Source organism: Protobothrops mucrosquamatus, unplaced genomic scaffold (assembly GCF_001527695.2).
Source record: "Protobothrops mucrosquamatus isolate PMUCROS unplaced genomic scaffold, P.Mucros_1.0 scaffold498, whole genome shotgun sequence".
NCBI classification, from domain to species: domain Eukaryota; kingdom Metazoa; phylum Chordata; class Lepidosauria; order Squamata; family Viperidae; genus Protobothrops; species Protobothrops mucrosquamatus.
Genome location: NW_015386814.1, coordinates 196,180 through 218,448, shown reverse-complemented (window position 1 = coordinate 218,448; position 22,269 = coordinate 196,180). Strand labels below are relative to the sequence as shown.

At 40.9% G+C, this 22,269-nt stretch overlaps 1 protein-coding gene across 1 annotated transcript; it reads left to right on the top strand.

The window, feature by feature from the left end:
- Positions 1-18,203: 18,203 nt before the first annotated feature.
- Positions 18,204-21,921, top strand: CBLN2 (cerebellin 2 precursor). Its single transcript, XM_015816786.1, has 3 exons — positions 18,204-18,542; positions 21,108-21,227; positions 21,724-21,921. Exons 1-3 carry the CDS (start codon positions 18,204-18,206, stop codon positions 21,919-21,921), a joined length of 657 nt encoding a protein of 218 aa, XP_015672272.1.
- Positions 21,922-22,269: the final 348 nt, after the last annotated feature.

The following is a 22,269-nucleotide window of genomic DNA, read 5'->3' as shown; positions in this document are numbered from 1 at the left end:
GTGAAAAGATGATCCTTCAAATAATCTGGTCCCAAGCCATGTAGGGCTTTAAAGGTGACCACCAGCACCTTGAATTGGACCTGGAAGCAAAGTATTAGACTAGAATACAAGGAAAGTATAGGTGATTAAATGGTTAAAGTTAAAAAGGAAGTACATAATGCTACATATGGAACTTAGTCTCTCCTGCTCCCAATTTATTTAACAGGGGTGTACATGTATGTTAAGAATAAGGCTTCTATAAGAGTAAAAAGATGAATTTCAATATCCACCTTGATTTCCCCCCCCCCCCAATGTATCCTGTAATTATTTATTTTTAATTTTGGGGATTATTATAGTATTACATATTTGTAGTTGTTCATAACTACTTAGAATTACATGACTGAAGTCGCACAAAAGCACTTGCATATGTACATACATTCCTGGAAGAGTCAGTGTGGTATTGTGGTTAACATATTAGACTATGAGCAAAGATATCCACAGTGTAGTCCTCTCTTAGGCATACGGTGAGTCAGCCACTTTGTCTCGGCCTGGACTAGAAAGTAAAAACAAAATCTATTTATCATCCTGCATGGGACCAACAAGAAATATTATGATGTATAACTTTTAGTAAAGAGGAATTTATGCAGTGGATTAATAGTAAGTATAAGAGCCAATCTGGTGTTGTGCTTAAGGCACCAGGCTAGAATCTGAGAGACTGTGAGTTCTATTCCTGCCTTAGGCACAAAGCCAGCTAGTGACTGTGGGCCATTCATTCTCTCTCAGCCCTAGGAAGGGGGCAATGGTAAACCACTTCTGAAATCTTGCCAAGAAAATTGCAAGGGATGAGTCCAGGTAGTTATCGGGAGCCAATACTGACTTGAAGGTGCACACAAAGAGAAAATTGAATGAATTTTGAGATTCTTCTGCAGCTGTAAATGTCTCTCCTTATTGCAAAACCCAGTGGATTTTCACACAGAATGAAGGTCACATATGTTAACAGAAGCAAAGCAATTCACTGTAGGCTAGTGCTACTCAAATTACGAAAGAAATGCAATGTGCCAATGGAATGCTTAGGTGCTTCCTCCAGCAACCGCCATGCCAGTTAGCTGCAATCCAAAGGAAAGCTGGACTGAGAGAACTGGAATGGAGAAACATATTGTCCCTCTTTCCCATTGTGAGTAGAGTTTCTGTGACAGGTTTGTCCTTTTTACCTGAAGGAAGACTAGAGCTTGGTTTGGAGTTTCTTAAAAAGGAAGAGCAGCAGCAAAGAGACCATCTTCAACAAATAAACTATGTTCAGGTTTGCCCGTGGTTAACTGAAACCATCATTATCCCAATTTTCTAGGTTCATAGGACATACTGAATCATAAACTAATCACACGGGTTGGGATTTTTCTATCACTCTTTCCTTAACAGGATGGGCATTTTTCATCCTCTTTCCTTTAGGTCTCATGGTCTAGTACCATCCTGAACCTAATAAAGATGCTTCTGAATTTTCCCCTATGTTTATGCTTCGTAAGTAAATCTGAAAGCCTGAAAGCAATCTGAAAGCCTGAAAGAGCGTTAACTGAAAACAAAGCTTAACTGTAAAAATGATTTAATCAAGCACGTTTATTTGAAAAGTGTGCAACTGCTGGGCCATGTACATTAGGAAATGATGCCAAGCTCTGAGCAACTGTGCTTTGAAAGTAGTATTAAATCTGTATTATGGATAACAGTTTTTAAGGGAAGGTCTGATTTACTTTTTCTTTTCCACTTGTAGCTACTGTGATTTCCCCTCTGTCATGCTTACCAGGATATTCATATAATTGCACGTCCATGAGTTAAATTTGAATACTCTAAAGCTATTGTGGCAATTGCTTTTGGTTTATAGTAAGACACAATTCAGTCTGGGTTGTAAGTGTAAACTGAAAAGCAAAGCAGAAATGTTCATGACAGTTAGGTCTGATAAATAAACAACAATTTAGCATCTATCAACCTCACTTTCTCTCTCTTGCTCTCTCATCTGTCTGTCTGTCTGTCTGTCTGTCTGTCTGTCTGTCTGTCTGTCTGTCTGTCTGTCTGTCTGTCTGTCTATCTTCTATCAGAATATATAAATTCACAAATGCACAGTCACATACATACACACACACATACATTCTGACTGAAGAGCAAATTATTACATAAGGTGAGAGATAGCTTACCAGCAGAAGCATGATGTGCCCACATCCTAGCATTTTCAGTTTAAATAGATCCTGGCAGTCAAAAGACTACATAGCTTCTGCTTCTAATGTAGATTGTATGTGATTTATGTATCAATTCTCTAATGTGCTTTAGTATGACAGGTGCGTACTGTAAGGTGAGAATGACAGACCTTATTAGCCTTGTGATGTTTCAAAACACATGGAAAAACAAAGAAACACAGAGAGGTTTACCTCTCTCAGTCTCTTCAAACATGTTTGTACTAAACATATGATCAAATCCATCAAATTGAGAGCTTTGTAGATCACAAGTTTTTATTGAGATATTGGCCAGTCTATTAAGTCCAATTTCCCTCTATTGTTAACATTGGCAATTGATCTACAAGGTATAATTGGCTTCTCTTTTTCAGAACAGATTAGATTGTTGGGATGATATGTGCTAATGCTACAGTCCACCAGTGTACTGTAGAATGTACACTGTTGATCAATAAATGTTATTTATATTTGGCAAGTTTTAGATGCGTTGACTTCAGTTTCAGAATTCTCAACAATAGCTATGCTGACTGGAGACTTCTAAGTATTTATTACTAATTTATTTAAAAGATTTATATGGCCACCTATCTTAAGCCACTCTGAGTGGCTCATAGTAATAATAAAACAAATAAAATAAAAACAGTGAAACAAGAAAATAAAAATCTTGCCCATATCTGTTTCCCTTCAAATGCTAAGCTTCTTTCCTTCCATATTTCTACTGTACCTATACAATCCCAATGTCTCAGTAAGAAGCTAGGAATCCTTTTCACACTCATGTATACAGTCTAAATTCCAGAGACACAAAGGAATCGTGAAATTATACAACCTTGTAAAATAGAATGTTAAAAATAATCAGTTCATAAATCAGTTAGTAAATTCCATAATTTTGGAGCCTCATTGTGTAGTGATCACATTACTTTCATTCAATTTACCAAATTTGTAAATCTCAATAATGTATGAAATAGAGGGGAAAAACTCATAGTACTGCAATTCTACAGATAAATTAATTATTATCATACTGCAATTCTGCAGATAAATTAATTTCACATCTTCTATTGTATTAGCCATTTTGTTATGTTCAATGCATATTAACCTATACCTGTAGCATAATTTAATAAGCAGAGTGGTGTAAAAGCCAACTTAATAGTTCCCACCATCCACAGTTTCTTCTAATATTAATTCGTTTAATTTTCCTCTCCACCTTTAATGATATAAAAGATGCATACTGCAATTCAAGAATATTAAGTAACTCATATACCCAGAACAAGATAAATATGTGAGTTTTAGATACACAGGAAAAGATATATACACCAACAAGTTTTTTTTGTCTACCTATTACTCTACTTCTTACATTAAGCATTTTAAGATATGTTTCTGGGTGGTCAGTGATGAATAACAAATCTAAGTCTCCATTCATATGGTAAGGATAATGCTTTTAATGTGGTCAGTCTTTGCACTTAATGGATATCCATAATGATAGCCATGGTTATACAGCTATATAGGGCTTATTGGTAATGGACTGGACTTCCTTATTAATGCATGTTCCATTGCACAGATATTCCATAAGGGTTATACATTTACACTTTCTCTGAACCATTGTGTTGTTACACTTGGTTTATCTCTGGTTTAAATATGCACATAAGTATTTGTATGATACTTTAAAACTTCTATTGCCAAATGTGCTATGGCTTCTACTGGATCTCATGTCTTCTTCTTGGATGTAGTCTCTCTTGGATCCTGATCAAACTAATTCCAATTATGAGACTGAGAAAGAAATTATATCTCACAGTGGGAAATAATTAGAATTGTGGGATTTCCAAAGAGACCTGAAATTGTGTTACCAAGGGCATGGGGAATATAATTTTATTATAGTAGGTATATTAGCTTTATTAAAATAGGTATATTAATAAAATCTTGAAAGCCTGTCCAGTATTCTTTCTGTTCCATCTTATACTGAGCAAAATGAAGACAGGGTGACTCTGAGTTTCTTTCTCACATATTCTTATATCTTTGGGAAGTGTAATCTCTTCTCCAAGTTCCTTCCTTATCCGTATCTTCCCCAAGGTTAGCTCTAAATTCCTTGACAACTTCTTTTTCTTTGTCATAAATGGAAGCATTTGATCTCTTTTCTACTTAGACTTCTTTAGTCACCACTAATCTGTAACCTTTAATTTTTGCTAATCTCCCATTATAAAACCAAAGTTCTTCTTTACCTTGATTTGCAGTAGCCTCCACTCTCTTGCAATTTCTTATTCTAATCTAACACCTGGAGTCAATTCAGTTTCCCAAGCAATGTCTCTTCTTCCTTGATTTGGCATGGAATCCAGGCATGGTCTGCAGTAAAGTATCTGTCAACGCTGCTAACATCGAATGTTTTTGCTTTGACAACAGATGGAGATGTTTGAAGAGTTTCATCTGTTGGAACCATGACATTATCTAGGGATGCTTCTTGGCCCCAACCCCGTCCTTTCTTCTTCACTTCACAGCACTTTTGCTTTCCCTAACTCTACGATTCATTTCTTCCTCTCACTTATTTCTCTGACCTTCCTGTTTGGACGTCCCCGATCTGGAGTCACTTGCAAATTCATATATGTGTATTATATACATGCCAATGATTGATTACGTCCATGGATTAGATGCTCACAACATGAGAATCCACCCTCAACTGTGCTCCCAGAGACATTGTGGAGTGGGCCTAAAAATTGCACCTGGAACTGTAATTAGATCCACATAGGAGTCAAAACATAGGCTGTTGCAGTGGCATCTGGTAATTACAACCTGTCCTTTGGTTGGGTAGCAAAACACTATGTCTGAACCCACAAGGTCCTCTTTTGTTTTCTGCATTACTAATCCCCAAATCTCACAGTCTGAAAAATAGTGTACATCAATATATTTGTGCAAGGCTATATTGGCCAAAGCCTGCATGGGTTTTTTCCACCTTTTTTTTTTGTTTATAGGAAGAGAAGTCTGAGGCATGCATGCACCTGCTGCCATTGCATGGACTAACATGAAAGCTTCAAGTCTTACTGTTGAGGACCTTCTAGGAGGCAAATGATAATGCCTCCTTGGAATAATAGATGGTTGATTGCCATGCATAAGGAGGTTTATTTATTTATTTATTTATTTTTTATTTTATTTATTTTTTAGATTTATATCCCGCCCTTCTCCTTGCGGACTCAGGGCGGCTAACAACCGAATAAAAATACAAAAATATCAAACTACAAATTTAAAAAGTTAATTAAAAGGGAAATATTAATAATTGGTCTAATTAAAATTATAATTAAAACCCCCTCTAAAAGTTTCCCCTAGGCCAGTCTCGCAAGCTGGAATAACCATGTCTTAAGGGCGCGGCGGAAGGAAGGGAGATCAGGGATCACCCTGATCTCTGGGGGTAGTTCATTCCAGAGGGTGGGAGCTCCCACAGAGAAGGCCCTCCCCCTTGGGGTCGCCAGCCGGCACTGTCTGGCCGACGGCACCCTGAGGAGACCCACTCTGTGGGAGCGTACAGGTCGATGGNTCTGCGGCAGGAGGCGGTCTCGAAGATATCCGGGTCCGATGCCATGGAGCGCTTTAAAGATGATGGTCAGCACCTTGAAGCGCACCCGGAAGGCCACCGGCAGCCAATGCAGCTCGCGCAGCAGCGGTGTTACATGGGAGCGACGAGTCCCTCCCAACACCGCCCGCGCGGCCGCATTTTGGACTAGCTGGAGCCTCCGAGTGCTCCTCAAGGGGAGCCCCATGTAGAGAGCATTGCAGTAGTCCAGGCGGGAGGTGACAAGGGCATGAGTGACTGTGCATAGGGCGTCCCAGTCCAGAAAAGGTCACAACTGGTGAATCAGGCGAACCTGATAAAACGCCCCCCTGGTCACGGCCGCCAACTGGTCATCCAGTGTCAGCCGTGGATCCAGGAGGACACCCAAGTTGCGTACCCCATCCGAGGGAGCCAGAATTTCACCCCCTATAGTCAGCGATGGGATCAGCTGACTATGCCGAGGCGCCGGTAGCCACAGCCACTCGGTCTTGGAAGGGTTGAGCCTGAGTCTGTTTCTCCCCATCCAGACCCTCACGGCCTCCAGACACCGGGTCATCACGTCAAGGGCATCATTGGGGTGGCCCGGGGTGGATATGTACAATTGAGTATCATCAGCGTACTGATGGAAATCCACCCCAAAGCCACGAATGATCCTCCCAATGCTACCAAATTGACTTATAAGGTGCCCATCCATACAACTTCTTGCTGTATTGTTCCTTCTGTCAGAATCTGGCTGCACTGGGTGGCTTCATGAGTTCCTGGTAAGTGAAGTTTAATTCTTGCTGGGAACATCTGTAGTAGATGTCAGCGTTGTGACAACAGAAGAAACTGTAGTCATTTTACTTTTGTTGTTCATTGTAACTTTCCACTCTGTAGCTGGGGATTTTTCACGTAGATAGAATAAGGGGGGAGGGAGAGGTATGAGCGTTCTTAGTTAGTCATAACAACTGCAGCTGCATTTTTAATCAAAGTCATTGTGAGCAAAGAATTTTGGCGATAGGAGGGTGGGAGGAAAAAGCCCGTGCTTATTTGTCATTGGGGAATGTGATGTGTGACAGCTTGGTTTGGGGTGGGAATTAAAACTTGTAACTTTGTATCGGGGAGGGAACTTTCAGTTTTGGGTTCAACTATGTAAGTGCTGATATCTTGTTTCCAAAAAAAATATTCTCAAGGACAAATTTTTCGCCTTGAAATTCTTTCGACTGGTTTCATTTATCGGAACCATGGCATTAGATCTGTAAGGAGAGAACGAATATTGTATATTCCTATGCATCTTCCTTACTTATTTGGATCAGAAATAGGGAAACCTGTATATAGAGGGGGTTGTGACACTCTCACAATTCCAACCTTGCAAACCATGCTGCATCCTTGGCACGTACTCCTTTAGGATGAAAACATACTATACTCCACCGCCATATAGTGAATCACTGAGTCAATTATTTCTTAGGATTGTTCATTGTGGAGGTGAGAACCAAATGCTTGAAGTTTGAAGCATAAATTCACCAGGGGTTTGTCTTGCCTGACATTGGTGTATTGGTAGTTCTCTACAATGTGGCCCTGAGCAGCAGCACTTAATTATGCTACACTCTCAAAGGGAGTATTCTACAAGACTGAAGTTAAAGTATGGGAGAATGGGGCAAAACACTGGATTCTCTCATCCCTAGCCAATGAGGCAGTCTCAGAAAGTTTCCGTTGCTGCAATAATCTTTGTTAGCAGCTCATAAGTGGATGTTATGTGCATCTGTGGATTTTTCCTACAAGAATGATGGATGAATGCTGCCATTTCCAATTCCTAATATGGTCCTTTTCTTTGCAATGCTGAACCTGCTTCTACAGCCACCAAAAAGTCTTTTGGATTCAGTTGCATAGAATAAACAATCAAACGTATCAAAAGGATAGAGGGAATGAATTGGGGACAACTGAGCATAAAGAAACCTTATCTAAACAATAAGAAAATGAGCCAGCAGTAGTAACTAGACACAATATCGAGTGGGGCATTCATTTATATTCCTAGTCTCTTCCTAAATAACCAGTGTATCCCCCTGCCACTTCTCCTTTCTTTATATACTTTCTCTCCCTCTATTCTTGTGCTCCCTTTATTTCTCCCCTTTTTCTATCCTCAATGTCTGTCTGTCTTCTATTTCTTTCTCTTTCCATGAACATTAAAAAAACTGCAAGTCAAAGCAGAGAATAAAAGTTGGAGGAAAAGGTGAATTCAGGACACAATTTTGACTATTATACTTATTTAAAGAAAAATGTAGCTTTCAGATCAAAATTCTTTAGGCTGTATCAAGTTAAACCTTTATTATTGTCAAAGGCCATTATACAGAAGGTTGGATACAAACAATTTAAAAAGCATCAAAATACATCAAAATAAAAAATACATTTTTTACAAAAAGCTAAAAAAACCATATAAACAAAAAATCTAATAAAATCTAAAACAAGGCGTAGGAGCAATAGATCGGTGTAGGGAGCATGTCAAACTATCGCAATACAAAGCATTTTAGAATGATGAACTACAGTAGGTCCTCATTAAAATTGGTTTCTGATAGATTTTAAGCGCTGCTGCACAGAACCTGGCAAATTATACGTTGTAGCAGTCTTGGTATCTGAAAGCAACAGGGATAGGTACACTTGTCCGGTGCTCCCTGGGTATTTGTGAAGTAATGGTGAGATGAGGCTAGTATGAATATCTCTGTAGTGCAGGTACTGGAAAAGTACATGCTCTGTTGTTCCCATCGGTCCAGAGTCACAGGGTAGAGGATCTTTCTGTATCATCCTTCAAGGACAGCTGAGGATAGGGCATGACATCATGCCAAAGTAAAGGCCTTCCGGTAGTTAGGTACTTCAAGTATGGTTAAGCATGTCATAGGGGAGGCAGAGTAGCTGTTGGATTCACTGGTAATAAAGGTTGGGGACCTGGCTAGGCCCAATTGGCACTTTGTGTTTGCTACACACAATGAGAGCTTTGGCCTAATTATATCCATGCTGAGTAAAGACCTGGAGAGAAGGCCAAGGATGCTTGAGGTGCCACTGTCTTTTCTTTGGACTGTAAGATCCACATCCAGCGCTTAGTAGCTAGAGGCACCATTTCAAGCAATAGCAGCCTTTATAACAGAATAGAATAACAGAGTAACAGGGTTGGAAGGGACCTTGGAGGTCTTCTACTGCAACCCCCCTGCCTCCGCTCAAACAGGAGTCCCTATACCTTTCCAAACAAATGGCTTTTCCAGTCTCTTCTTAAAAGCTTCCAATGATGGAGCACCCACAACTTCTGAAGGGAAGCCGTTCCATTGGTTAACTTTTCTCACTGCTAGGACGTTTCTGCTAGGTTGCTTCTCTCCTTGATTAGTTTCCATCCATTGTTTCATGTCTTGCCTTCTGGTGCTTGGGAAAATAAGTTGACCCTATTCAGAATTTTCAACTTCGGAAAGAAAGGAAGTATGTGTTGTGGGGTTGGGGTATATTGGTGGTTGTATTTCAGCCTTTCAACTTTCTGCAGACCTATAATATTTCTAGGGTTTTAAGGAAAATAGTACACTTTTCTCCCAGAGGTCTGTGGCTGCTATTTCCACTCTACATCTTCCCCAAATTGAAAATGACCCCATGTGAAATTATTTAGGATCATTTTTTGTGTTGGAGAAATGAATGGGAATGGCTACTAGGTGGCACAGCATTATTTCCATCCTTAAAAGCTGCTGCTAATTTCCTCTTCCTGCCAACGGGTTGAATTTGTGCTGCCAAAATTTGAGTGTTTTGCTGCTAAAATTCGAGAACATGCTTTATGGACACTGAATAGTTGCAAATTATGTTATCTGAAGCATGCAACCTACTGGACACAGGCTTAATATGACATTAAGCTCTTCCATCCATTCATCACTTCAATCATAACTAACTCTGAATGGATTACATATCAACAAGCAATAGAATTTAAACAACATACAATAATATGAACACAAGATTACCCAGACATTGAGGAACAGTCTCAACATTCCCCCCCTCAGGCAAGAGCTTTATTTTTGACCACTCCTAATTATTATAAATATTATTCAGTGTTTCCATATGCAGGCTGTACAGCCAAGCATTTGGGCGAAACAGAAGAGGGTCAACTTAACTCAATTATGGAATAAAAACTTAACAGAACAGAATAAGATAGTTGGAAGGGACTTGGAGGTCTTCTAGTCCATCCCCATGTTCAACAGGAGACCCTATACCATTTCAGACAAATGGTTGTCCAATCTCTTCTTAAAAACCTCAGGTGATGAAGCATCCACAACTTCTGAAAGCAAAACATTCCACAGATTACTTGCTCTAACTGTCAGGAAATTTCTGCTTATTTCTTGGTTGGTTCTCCCCTTGATTAGTTTCCATCCATTGCTTCTTGTTCTGTCTTCAGGTGCTTTGGAGATTAGGTTGACCCCCTCTTCTTTGTGGCATCTTTTTTAATACAAAAAATATAACAGAAGTGAATTTTTTTTAAAAAATGGCTCTGTCACAGTTACTTGAAAAATTTCTATAAATATAGGAGAGACATGACCAAACATACAGTCATTAAATTGTTTCATATGTTCATAGATCACCCTGTGAAGGGATCTGTTTATTGGAAATTATACCACTTAGACTTAACAATATGATATCAATATTATATTCCAGATGTCTTTGTTGAACCCACTGATCTCCCATTGTGACTTTGTTACTAACCTATCTGTTTGAAAAAATAAGAGTTCAAGATTACATAACTAAACCAGAAGTTAGTGCTCTGTCCTGATGCACTCACAATTCAGAAGTCATATGAGAGAGACTTCTGGTTTTGCGCCATAGTGTAAGGCCGAGGGATTGCAGAGCTCTGCACCCCACGGGTGGTTTTGCCCTGCCAGGGGACCCCAAATGGGTCTAAAGTCACCCCGGAGAAGTGGCGAGGGAGCCCCCCCCCAGGGAAAGATGCTGATCCATCCGTTTGATCTGGGGGAAGCCCTCCAACTTGACAGGAGAAAGGCTAGCTGCACACCAGTGACTAGCCCAAGCTACCAGCAGCTGAAGTCCAAAAACACTAACTAGAACAACCGTGAACAGCATGCTTGGAACTGGGTGAGAATATTGATCTTCTCTCTTCTATTTTGTAATTGATTTCCTGGAAAAGATCCCCAAGAAGCAAAAAATCCTCTGAAAGTGAGAAGGGAGAGGACCACACACCCACCCTTCCATAGACAGAAGCAGCAATTTAATTTTTATGGAGGACAGAAATACATTGAAATGAATTTAATAATACAACAGTCTAGATAAATCTGAAAATTATGAAAATGTTAAGACTTTACATCTGAAAGAGTACTGATGAAATTACAAGAAAATAACTCTTTGCTTTAAAAGTTGGAAAATAAATAGCTACTGACATCTAGTGGAGGATTAGAGCATAAAACAACAGCTGCATTGACTCAGAAATTGGTAAGACACCCAGGAATAAAGAACAACTTGTTCCTTTGAACTGCAGTGGCTTTTCGCCAAATGGAGAACAGTTGGGAACAGAGGAAAGAAAACACACTGGGCTACCTATTACAGAGTGAGAACTAATCCTCCTTCTGGGAGTATAAATACTTACTGAGCTGTGATTTCTAAACTTAAGAATTGTTTGCAGAGAAAGAAAAACCATGACTTTTGCCTAATCTTCTAGGGGGGAGTTTACTGGAAAGGTCCTAGGTGGTTAAACTTTCTGGTTAAAATTTGACTAGCTGATAATTGTAAGACCCCTGAATAGAAAAACTATTATAAAATACTGCTTTTAGCGATACTTTGAGAATTGGAAATACATTGGATTATAAAAACCATATATAAAGATAAGAACTATATAAGATTTGGTTGTTTGGACTTTAAGATTGGCTGGTTTGACAAGGCTAATTACAGAGAATATGGTACCGGTGAAAGACTATCTGGAGGGTGGAAATAAAATGGATGTTACATACCTATCTAAAAGTGGCAAAAAACCACACCTAATATCTCCTTCTGAAAGCCCTAGCCTAGAACATCAGAGATCTGCAGGAGCAATACTTCAAGACAAGGTAAATACTTTCCAGGAGGAAATGTATGCAATGCTGTAACAGATTCAAATGACAATGATTTCAAATCATGATGAGATTAAAAACAACTTTGACAAATAAATGAGCACATCTTTAACTTAAACCTACAATTAAAAAATTCTCAGAAAACGACGACAAAGAATGAACAAACCAACCAGATAACAGAATACAAACTAGAGGACAGTGACCCAAAGGGAGAAGCTACAAATGAAGAGAACCACAGTCTAATACAAACAAAAGAAAACTTGCAAGATGTTCCAACAATGGAAATAGAAAAGATATCTTATTTTTCAGGACTTCAAAATAAACTTGAAGATAGGAAAGAAGATCTAACAAAATGGATTATAGAACAGCCAGGAGAATTATCAGAGTTTGGGAGACAAAAAACACACATCCTACCTAACTTCTCTTTTCTATTCCCAACAACATTCACAAAAATACAGGAAGAATCCCCTGGCAAACTGAACACACTGACTTGGAAAGCTACTTTGCAAAAGAAGAAGGCTAGAGTTACATTCAAGAGATTTAATTCGACTTACCAGATGAAGTACTATATTATTAAACACTTGTTTGAATATGGTTAAAAGAATAGATAAATTATGGATATAAAGGGGCCCTACAATAAGAGGGATAAGATATATGTAGTATAGTATTATTTATAATATATGAAATATAAAAATATTGGGATGGTATATGTGAATGAAAAGTTTGGATATTGAGTGGTAATTAACACTGAGAAAATTATGACTGATAAGAATGGTTTGAATTCAGAGGGGAAATTAAGCTTAAATAAGAATCTTGAAAACAGGATGAATAGTGACTTAATAAGATGACTTTTATAAACAGAGAAATCTAAATTAAAGTGTCTCCAACATGTAGCAACAACAGTCTCTTCTTGAATGCCTCTTGGGCTCCTTAAACTTTCTACAGATGAATAGCTGTTGTTAGAAACTCTGTGTAACATTCAACATTTCTTAATTTAAACCAATTAGGTACTATCTGGTATGATGAGAGAATTTATAATGACCTTGGTATTTAAAAAATGCTATTCATATTCCTCTTCTAATTCCCCAAGGCAAACTAAGGAATAATCATCAACTCACCTACTGTATCTTTTTGACTGACCTGGAAATAGAATAGAGTAATATAATAATAATAGAATAATAATAATAACTTTATTGTCACTTTGAATGTACACTAACCGGCATACATTAAAATGAAATTCTTTGCATACAGCTCTCAAAGGGTCACCACCTCCGATATGCACTACATAAATATGACAAAAATAAATAAATAAATACAGAATTATGCATATACCCACATATATTATATGACACGGAGAAACAACAGTCTAGTTCTGGTTATGCATACATGTGCATGGCGAGAAAAACTAATCTTGCGAGTTTACCGGATGGGTGGCATAGGGAATAAAGCTATTACAGAATCGGGGAGTCCTGCTAGAAATATTTTGAAACCTTCTCCCAGAGGAGGATACTATTTCTTGAAATTTAGGACTGAATTGGCACTCCGGCCATGATAACCTGTTAACTAAAAATCCATACCTTAACTGAAATGTTTTTATAGAGGGATGGAGATTAGACAAAAGTATATGCAATCTTAAACAAGATATACCTGACATACTTTGCCATCTTAAGCTCATTCTCGATGTGGGAATTGGTTAAAAAAAAATTGCAGAAGTAGAAAAAGTTGAAGAGACATTAAAAATATATCCACAAGTCTATTTCTGGAAAGGCACTTCACCATATGCTCCTGCACATGCTGCCTTCATAAAATGTAACTCCAATGAGTTATAAAACTCTGCTTATGGAGGGAGGGGGGAATGAGTGGAGCCATTACAAAACATTTACTACTTAAGCATGATTTTTTTTAAGTGGCCAGGTTATGCAGTAAAAACTCAGTCAAAAAAAAGGAAATTTGTCCCTTGGATGATTAATTTCATCTGGTAGTTCAGTAAACTGGACACAGCAAGTGGGAGCAGTTTTTATTTAACTTCTCAGAGGCAGATATAGATGTACCGTAGATGTGGACATATAAAAAGAAACACTATAAAAAGTGCCATGGGCAGTTACGGCAAGTTTTTATCTGAATGTGTTAGCATTTGCTAAAATGGTAACAGCACAGTGCTATTATTGTGCCTATTACTATTTTTCATTCTCTTGCATATGTTGCATTTAATTGTGTGCACTTTTCAATGGGGGAGGTCCGGCTGCTAAACTGGTAGGGCAGACCAATTATATTTTGCTTAAGAGCTGTCCTGTCTCAGGGCCTACTTCCTCAGGTATGTGTGCAATGTACTCTCTTCCTACTCCCTAACAGAATCTGCAGAACTCAGAAGAGGAGGGTGCATTGGGGATGTGGAGGGAGACAGAAATAGTTTCCTGGCTGAGACTCCTCTTCCTGACTACCCCTTTCTAGCTTCTGCTTGTAGACAGTACAGGGAAGAAAGTTGTTTACTGCTTATTTAGAACAAAATTGATAGTGTTCACCCACCTTTTGCATATACAAATAGTCCTCATTTAGCGATTGATTCCTTTACAAAAGTGATAAAAATAAATTTACTACCAAACCTTTACATTTATGACCTTCACAGGTCTCTAAAGCAGTGCCCCCCAACCTTTTGGGCACCAGGGACCGGTTCCATGGAGAAAGGATTTTCCATGGACTGAAGGGTGTGTGGTTTTGCATGCTGCCTGCATCCCCCGGATGGGGCTTCGCTTGTTTGTGTGGACCCGTTGCTGGAATGCCATGGACTGGTGTAGGTTCACAGACCGGGGGTTGGTGACCCCTGCTCTAAAGCAAAAGAAAGATGAAGCAAGATTTCACTTAGCAATCACTTTGCTCACCAAAGGAGATTCTGGTCATGGTTGGTAAACAAGGATTACCCATATGTGTTTGAATAAAAATAAGACCTTGAGCAAGTCACTCACTCTCAGCTCAATCCACCTCACAATTTGTTGCTGTGGAGAATATAGGAAGAGGAAAGAATATTATGTATGTTTGCTGTCTTGAGTTATTTACAAAAATGAATGAATGAATGAATGAATGAATGAATGAATGAATGAATGAATGAATGAATGAATGAATGAATGGTTAGTTAGTTTCTATATGTAGTTTTACTTCATTTGGCTTCAGTGGTTTGATGTGAATATCACTTTCCAAACTGCAAAGCTAATGACTTAATTACCTTCTTAGGAATAGCTAAGTTTAAATTCCATGTTATAAAGCAGTATTGTAAAATTGGAAGTGGTTGGATAATATTTTCACCCCCAGGACCTATTACATGAAGGACTCATTTATTATGTTACCACTTCTTAAGGAACAGGGATTGTTGATGATAGGAAGACAAGGTGTTTTCCACTGGTAATACATTTGGTTCTTTTCTTTGTTTTTAAATAAAAATTGACCTACATAATCCCTGAGTGGAAAATGGAAAGGCAATCGTAGGATAAATGAAAGCATTCTAAGGGATTCTATTTCTCTGACCTTTCTGCTTTATTTTTCGGGAGCAACAGCTCCGAAGCCGTTTTTAAAGCTTTATACATGTCTGCATTTTACCGCCAATAACAAATGTTAATTTTGCCTGCTGCAGTGTGGCGCCGCGCCTCTGCCAAGGCAGCAAAAGGTTTGCGGGCGCAGGGTTAGCCTTTGATTGAACGAAGGAGAAAGAAAAGGGGGACAGATCGGCCAAGGGAGCGAGACTTTAACTGAAAGTTCACCCGGGAATGCCGTTACCGAGATCCCTTTTCTAATCTACTCGGTTCCCTTCATCCCTTTCATTCCTGAATATATTTATCGGGAAGCTCGGAGGCCGCGAGGTGGCGCTCTACAACCAGGTTTGGAGTTCGTCTGAGCGGCGGTCCTGTTCCATCCGGGTAAGACGCCTCCCCCGAACCCCCTCACATATCTAATCCCCGACCGTTTGGGCATTCCTGGGGAAAAAAAGAAGGAGGCTTGGAAGCCCAGTTAATAAGGCATTGCCGCCTAGGCAACTCTTGTGTCCTGAGGTTTTAAAGGGACAGACCTCCTGCCCTTCTCACCACTTGCCAGCTGTTGGCACTGCCCGGACCAGAAAGGAACTTCCAAGGCAGGGAACGGGCGCGCTGCTCCCTGCTCCCGCCCCTCCAGGAGTTGATAGCCCTCTTCCGCGGCTGCTGCTAACCCTTTACCTGGACGAAGGGGAGGGACCTGAGCAGAAGAGAAGCGGATTTCTTTTTACTCATTTTTTTTTTCCCCTCAAGGGGATGAAAGGAAAGCGGGACCTTTCTTTGAAAAGGAACTGGAATCCGAAGAGCGTCCTGCTTCGTTCCGGATGAAGTTTAGCCTGCCACCTGCGGGAGGTAATGGTTGGCTTTTCCAAAGACATCCTGGGGAAACTGAGCAGAGGAATGAATCCCCAACGTGGGGAAAGGACGGGTGCGCGCGTTTGGCTAGCTGGGTGCTGGGCAGGAGGGCAGCGCTGTGTGCGTCTCTCTCTCTCTCTGAGTTGTGTGTATGTGAGAGGGGGGGGGGTTGCTTGAGTTTACCCAGTGTGAGAAACAGTGACGGCTGCGAATGTGTCTGCAAGAGGGTGGGAAAAAGAAGGGGGGCATTATTGTCAATGGGCGGGTGGGGGGGGGGATTGAGGCCAATCTTGTTTCTTTATTCCCTCAATTTAATCTCGCCTCATTTTTCCCCCCAAGCAATACAACTTCGAGGACAGCAGCTTTGGCAAAGCCGGCGCTCCTCCGCTATGGACTTTCCAGGTAACCGGCGCTTCCATCCATCCATCCTTCCGCTCGCTTGCTTGCTCTTTTGACCACTTGGAAAATCCGGCGGGTTTCCTTACAAACTGAGAATGGGAGTGGAGGGGAGTGTAGGGGGGGGGAAAGCAAGACTTCCTAGCAATGTGTCTTTTTGATAAAACTGTTGGAAGAAGAGCCGGAGGGGTGTGTGTGTGTGTGTGTGTGTGTGTGTGAGACGGCAAGAGTCGAGACGCCGAGGTGTAACTTTTCAGAAGCAGCCAGTCCAAACTTCTCAGGTGGGGCTAACCTGGTTCTGTACTATTCCCGCCTTGAGTTTATCGGGCGGATTTGCCGCAACCGGCCGTGGAGACGTCAGTGCCGGCGGGGAGTAAAAGCTGAGCGGGGTTCCTTGGAAAGGAAATTCGAGCAGGAAAGGCGGCTTGGATGCGCCGAATCAAGGTGAAGGGGAGGGAAAAAAAAAATCTAACGGACTTCGCAGGCAGGGGACTTGATCTCGGCAAGAGGAGACAGAGTGGCAGGCAGACGCGGAAGTTTTAACTAACGTATCCAGTTCGGTTGTTCAAAGCCTGATGGAACCAAGTAACTCTTCACGGCGCGTGGCGCAGGAATGTCTCCTTTTTTCCTCAGGGTTTATGAGAAATGTGAGAAATAGGGAACTAGTGTCTGAAAGAGAATTGCCGACAGTTGTTTTTATGGGTATGGGAGTGGCAGGCCGGCTTTTCCCACCTTTTGGGGTTTTAGGGTTTTTTTTTTTTTTAGGATCGAGGCGCAGCTTAGTCTGACATATGTGTCCCTCGTGTTTTCGGCGAGGTTTCGTCCCAGTCCCACCAAGTCTAAATCAACCCTGGGGGTTCAAGCTATGCTTAGCACTTGTTCCATTTTGCAGGTTCAGGGTGTAGCGTTGAGGCTTCTATCGCAGAGAGAAATAAATTGTCTTTTTGCTCACCGTCGCGGCGTGAACGAAGAGTGAAGGGAGCGAAAAGCTGCAGGGCAAGCCTCATTCCCCGCGCGCTCGTTTTCCCCGCGCGCTCGTTTTCCCTCCGATAAAATATTTTTATGCTGACACCCGCATGCTGACACCCGCATATATATATATATATTTTAAAAAAATATTTATTTCTGCCCACTGTGGGAACTGAGGTACTGGACTAGATGGACGGTTGGTTTAGTCAAACGCAGCACGACTAGGGACCCCTAAAACCCCAGCCTTTCGTCTGGTTCCCCTTTGTTCCTGAGGAAAGAGCTTCCTTATAAAAGACGCCGTGCCTTTGCTTTGCTTCCTCGCACCACATGGGGAAAGCTCTAAGACTCTGGCCCGTGAGGAAGAGGGCTGAGGGGGGGGGGGAAGAGAAGCGGGCTGGGGGGGGGTCGCGTGGCTCCACGCTCCGCTTAGTTCTGACCGCCCTTTCTTCGCTCTCTTCCCTCCTGCAGGCTGCAACTGCTGCGCGCCTCCCACCTTCCTGTGAAGTCTCCAGTTTGCCCCGTCCGTCGCTGAGGGAGGAAGCGCTGCGAGGGGCTCGGGCGGGGCCAAGGCAAGCAGAGCCACGGCTTACGCGCCCGCCGGGAAAGTGAAGGCAGCTCTCGTTCGCTGCCGCCCCGCCGCCCCCTTTGGACTCCGCGGTTGGTGACGGGCCCCCGCAACGCGATGCCCGGGCGGCGGTTGTGGTGGCGGCGGCGGCGGGGGGCGCTGGCGGAACCCGCTGGCAGTTACTCCTGCATGGCGGCCGTGCTGGCTTTTTTGCTCTTCCTGCTGCCCACCAGTTGCCCGGCGGTGGGCGCCCAGAATGACACCGAGCCCATCGTGCTGGAGGGCAAGTGTTTGGTGGTATGCGACTCTAGCCCGTCCGCCGACGGCGCCATTACTTCATCGCTGGGCATCTCCGTGCGCTCTGGCAGCGCCAAGGTGGCCTTCTCGGCCACGCGCAGCACCAATCACGAGCCGTCTGAGATGAGCAACCGCACCATGACCATCTACTTCGACCAGGTCAGGTGGCGCGCCAGTCTCCTTTCTCTCCCCTCCCCAACCTGGCTCTTGGTTAAGCCCCGCCCAGAATCAGTAACAAAGTCAAAGCCCCGCCCAGCTGCCCTCCTTACCTCCCTCCCCCTTTAACTCAGTAAGCCTTCATCCCATCCAGCCGCCAACCGTTTTGCTCCTGCTCCCCCTTGTGTTGAGAAGGATGGGTCACACATTTCTGGTCCTTAGCTCCATCTTCATTCTCCTCCTGGCTGAGTCCTTCCCCTTAGCATCTGTGACCACTATTAATTCCCCAGTTCTGATTCCATCTCTATCCAAGCGTCCCATATTATCTGCACCAGCTACCTATGGTCTTACTTTGTATTCTCTGCCCACATTCCAATTAAACCCTCCTCCATGTGTGTCCTCTCTGCTAACGTATTCTTATTTCACCGGAGTTCTTTGTCAGGTTCAAGCTTGCTTCAGGAATCTTAAGAACATCCACTACAATAATTCACAGCCAGCCTCTTGGCAGCACTTGTTTCTCATCAACTTCTTGGATGAGAATCGTGATTTTATGAATTTCCTTTTAGTGTCCACCAATAAATACCGCCAAGGACACCTTTCTCATTTTGTTGGAACAAGCTTGACTTCAGTGCATGTGTCCTTTTCTAAGACATAGCTACATCTCATTTCTCCAAATTGGTGACTCCGAGACATCCTTCTATAAACTGGACAGGGAGGACAGTCTAGAAATCTACACAACATGCCAAGTGGGGACAAGCTGAAAAATTTAATAAGGAAATCTTTAAAGAACCGATTGGGTTCTTGTCAGTCCAGAAATATAAAAAGGATACACTGGGATTTTTAAATTAACTATTTATTAAATCTTTGTATGGATACATATGTACACCTCAGGCTAATTGCTTAAGTAGATTAAAATAATTTTATATGCATTGTGTGTACTATTGTTGCATTTTATCTAACTCCTCAACGAAAAATAGCTTCTTCAAACCCATAGGAATTTTATGTTAAATATATTTTGTTGTAATATAAAAAAAGAAAATAAAAAAATATGGCAGCATAAATGGCAGAGTTTTAATATTAGCAGAATTATTCTGAGTCTTCTGTGATACACAAAGGCAAATAAATATGTCATTCTAGAAATGCTTTATGTCTACCATTTTGTCATATTCATATCTTCAACTCATGAAACATCTTAAAACAAAATATTAAATTATAGTTTCATAATTGTTGCTTTTGTATGTACACATAAATTGTAAAAATTGCTAGTTTATGTTTAGAAGATCAAGCTGGAATCCTGTATCTAAGAAAATAAAGTCCAGTTTATCCAGTCACACAACAGAAATTTTTTACATGTGTGCCCAGAAGGACATTAATTCCTTAGGAGTTAATTCTATTTAAAAGGGCACAGAACTGCAGATCTCTGAGAAGTAAAAAAAAAAAGAAGTTTTGATTTCTGTTTGTTTTGTAACATGAAACCTGTTTTAAAACAGGTGAAGATAAGCTTGGAAATTCAGAACCAGACAAAACAAATGAACAGTGACTGTATTAGGATCCTCCCATTTGGAAGCCTACCTATTCAAAAAATAAGATCCCAGAAAAAGTGTTAGCAAATAGTTATGTATGAATATGGATTATAGAGAAGATTAAAGATCTGATTCTGCCAATAAATAACTAATTGTATGAAGAACTTTAAACATTTGTTCTGGAATGTTCATTAGATTCTCAAGAGTCTGTAGCTTTCTTTCTCATATTTTTATGTAATCTGCATTGTCTGGATTTAAGAAACCAGACTGCACTGTGCATTATATTGAGATGAAGACCTTCCTTACCTTAAAAAACTGTTCACTCTTTCTGCTTTTCTGATACTGATGATGCTTTGAAACATTTATAACTTGGCATCAGGTATCATTTTACATTATTATAATTGGCAATTGGCATTTTCTTTACCACTAAATCCATGTTCAAAGTCTCTGTGGGTTAAAATAGATACATCCTCCTTATTTGTTCAAGCTTCATTGAATAAGTTTTGTTTTAGGATGGGTGTGGGAGCAGAAAAAAAGAATAAAGAATGCAGATTAAGAACGCTACTTACCTTAATACCTTAATAACTCCCTTCTCCACATTTCATCCCATGCAACATGACTAAGCCTGTTTCATTTCACATTAACGCTGCAAGCCCCAAGAGACACAATTAGTTGTGTGAAAATGTAAAATCTAGTGGCTTGTTCAATGGAATATTTTCCTTCTTTGTGTATGTCTCAGCAATGATTTGATCTGTTTTTCCCTTCACTGTACAGACATAGGCTGCCATCATATGCTTTTCATGCTCTCAAAGAAGCTTTGGGTGCACCACTGGGTAAATCAATCAGCTGTCTGAACCGATCCTTTTACAACACCTTAGGAACTGGCTCCTTTCCCCTGCAGTCCATTTTAATTGTACAGCAAATGCCAGTGGTTTTGCACTGCTGGGAGAGCAGGGGGGGTGGGTTGTCTGAGAAATGTCTTTCCTCTCCCCTCACTCTCTATTTAATGAAGGAACAACCTGATTTCTTTCCTTTTATCCTCCAGGTATTAGTTAATATTGGGAACCATTTTGACCTCGCTTCCAGTATATTTGTAGCACCAAGAAAAGGAATCTATAGCTTCAGTTTCCATGTTGTGAAAGTATATAACCGACAAACTATCCAGGTATGTGCCAACATTAGGAGTTCCTTCTTAGAGCAGTTATTTCATTTCACAAAACCATTCATACAAAAGGCTCGTCAAATAAGGCAATGAGGAATGGACCCATGCACTAAATGATTTATTAGTCTACTGTTTAGCAGTGTTATGAAATGGGCTTATTTGCCTTTGTAAGGGGTATGATTTTTCATCCCTGGTCAGTCTCCTTTCACTGAACTAACTGAGCGTGGACAGGCTGGGAAGGAATTTGTAGATCACCTGGGAAGGAATTTGTAGATCATCTGAAACCTTTTCAGTATCATCCTGTATGAGAGAGATATGTTCTATCCTACTTGTCACCCACTCATTATTTTGGGTTTCCTTCATGTGGAGAAACTGACTTCCCTTTGGTTATAATGTACTATGTGAATGCGTGTTTGTATGATATATTGGGAGTATAACTAAACTTTTAGATAAATGTCACGAGACCACTTAGCTCATTTTTTTTTTTTTTGTACTGCAGGTCAGTTTAATGCAAAATGGCTATCCTGTGATTTCTGCTTTTGCTGGAGATCAAGACGTTACCAGGGAAGCAGCCAGCAATGGAGTCCTGCTTCTTATGGAAAGAGAAGACAAAGTCCATCTCAAGCTGGAGAGAGGAAATCTCATGGGTGGATGGAAATATTCAACCTTTTCAGGGTTCTTAGTCTTTCCATTATAAAGAAAAAACAAGGTGAATCCTAACCTGCAAGCTGGAACAGGAATTCAGTCCTCAAATGACAACAACAAATCCCAAGAAGCTTCTGCATCCTCCTAGAACTGGGCTAGACCTGCCAATAATTCCAAACACCCCCATCAGACTGCCATCACCGAAGAAGGGGAAAACTTCTTGATGCCACTTTTTGTGTTAACTCTTGACAGTTCCTTGAGAAATCTGCAGATCTGATTAGTTTTAGATAACAGTCATCCTTAAGAAAAAAAGAAGTTACCAACCTGAGCAATTTGTACCTGTGATTGTAAAGTCAATTTTGGATTTTATTGTTGGGATTTCATTTTCTTTTTTCCCCTT

What these genes read in the sequence shown, in the direction of transcription:
- CBLN2 (XM_015816786.1), top strand. Translation starts at nt 18,204, where the DNA reads ATGCCCGGGCGGCGGTTGTGGTGGCGGCGGCGGCGGGGGGCGCTGGCG. An exon ending in TGACCATCTACTTCGACCAG is followed by an intron (nt 18,543 to 21,107) that starts GTCAGGTGGCGC and finishes TTTATCCTCCAG; the next exon opens with GTATTAGTTAATATTGGGAA. An exon ending in ATAACCGACAAACTATCCAG is followed by an intron (nt 21,228 to 21,723) that starts GTATGTGCCAAC and finishes TTTGTACTGCAG; the next exon opens with GTCAGTTTAATGCAAAATGG.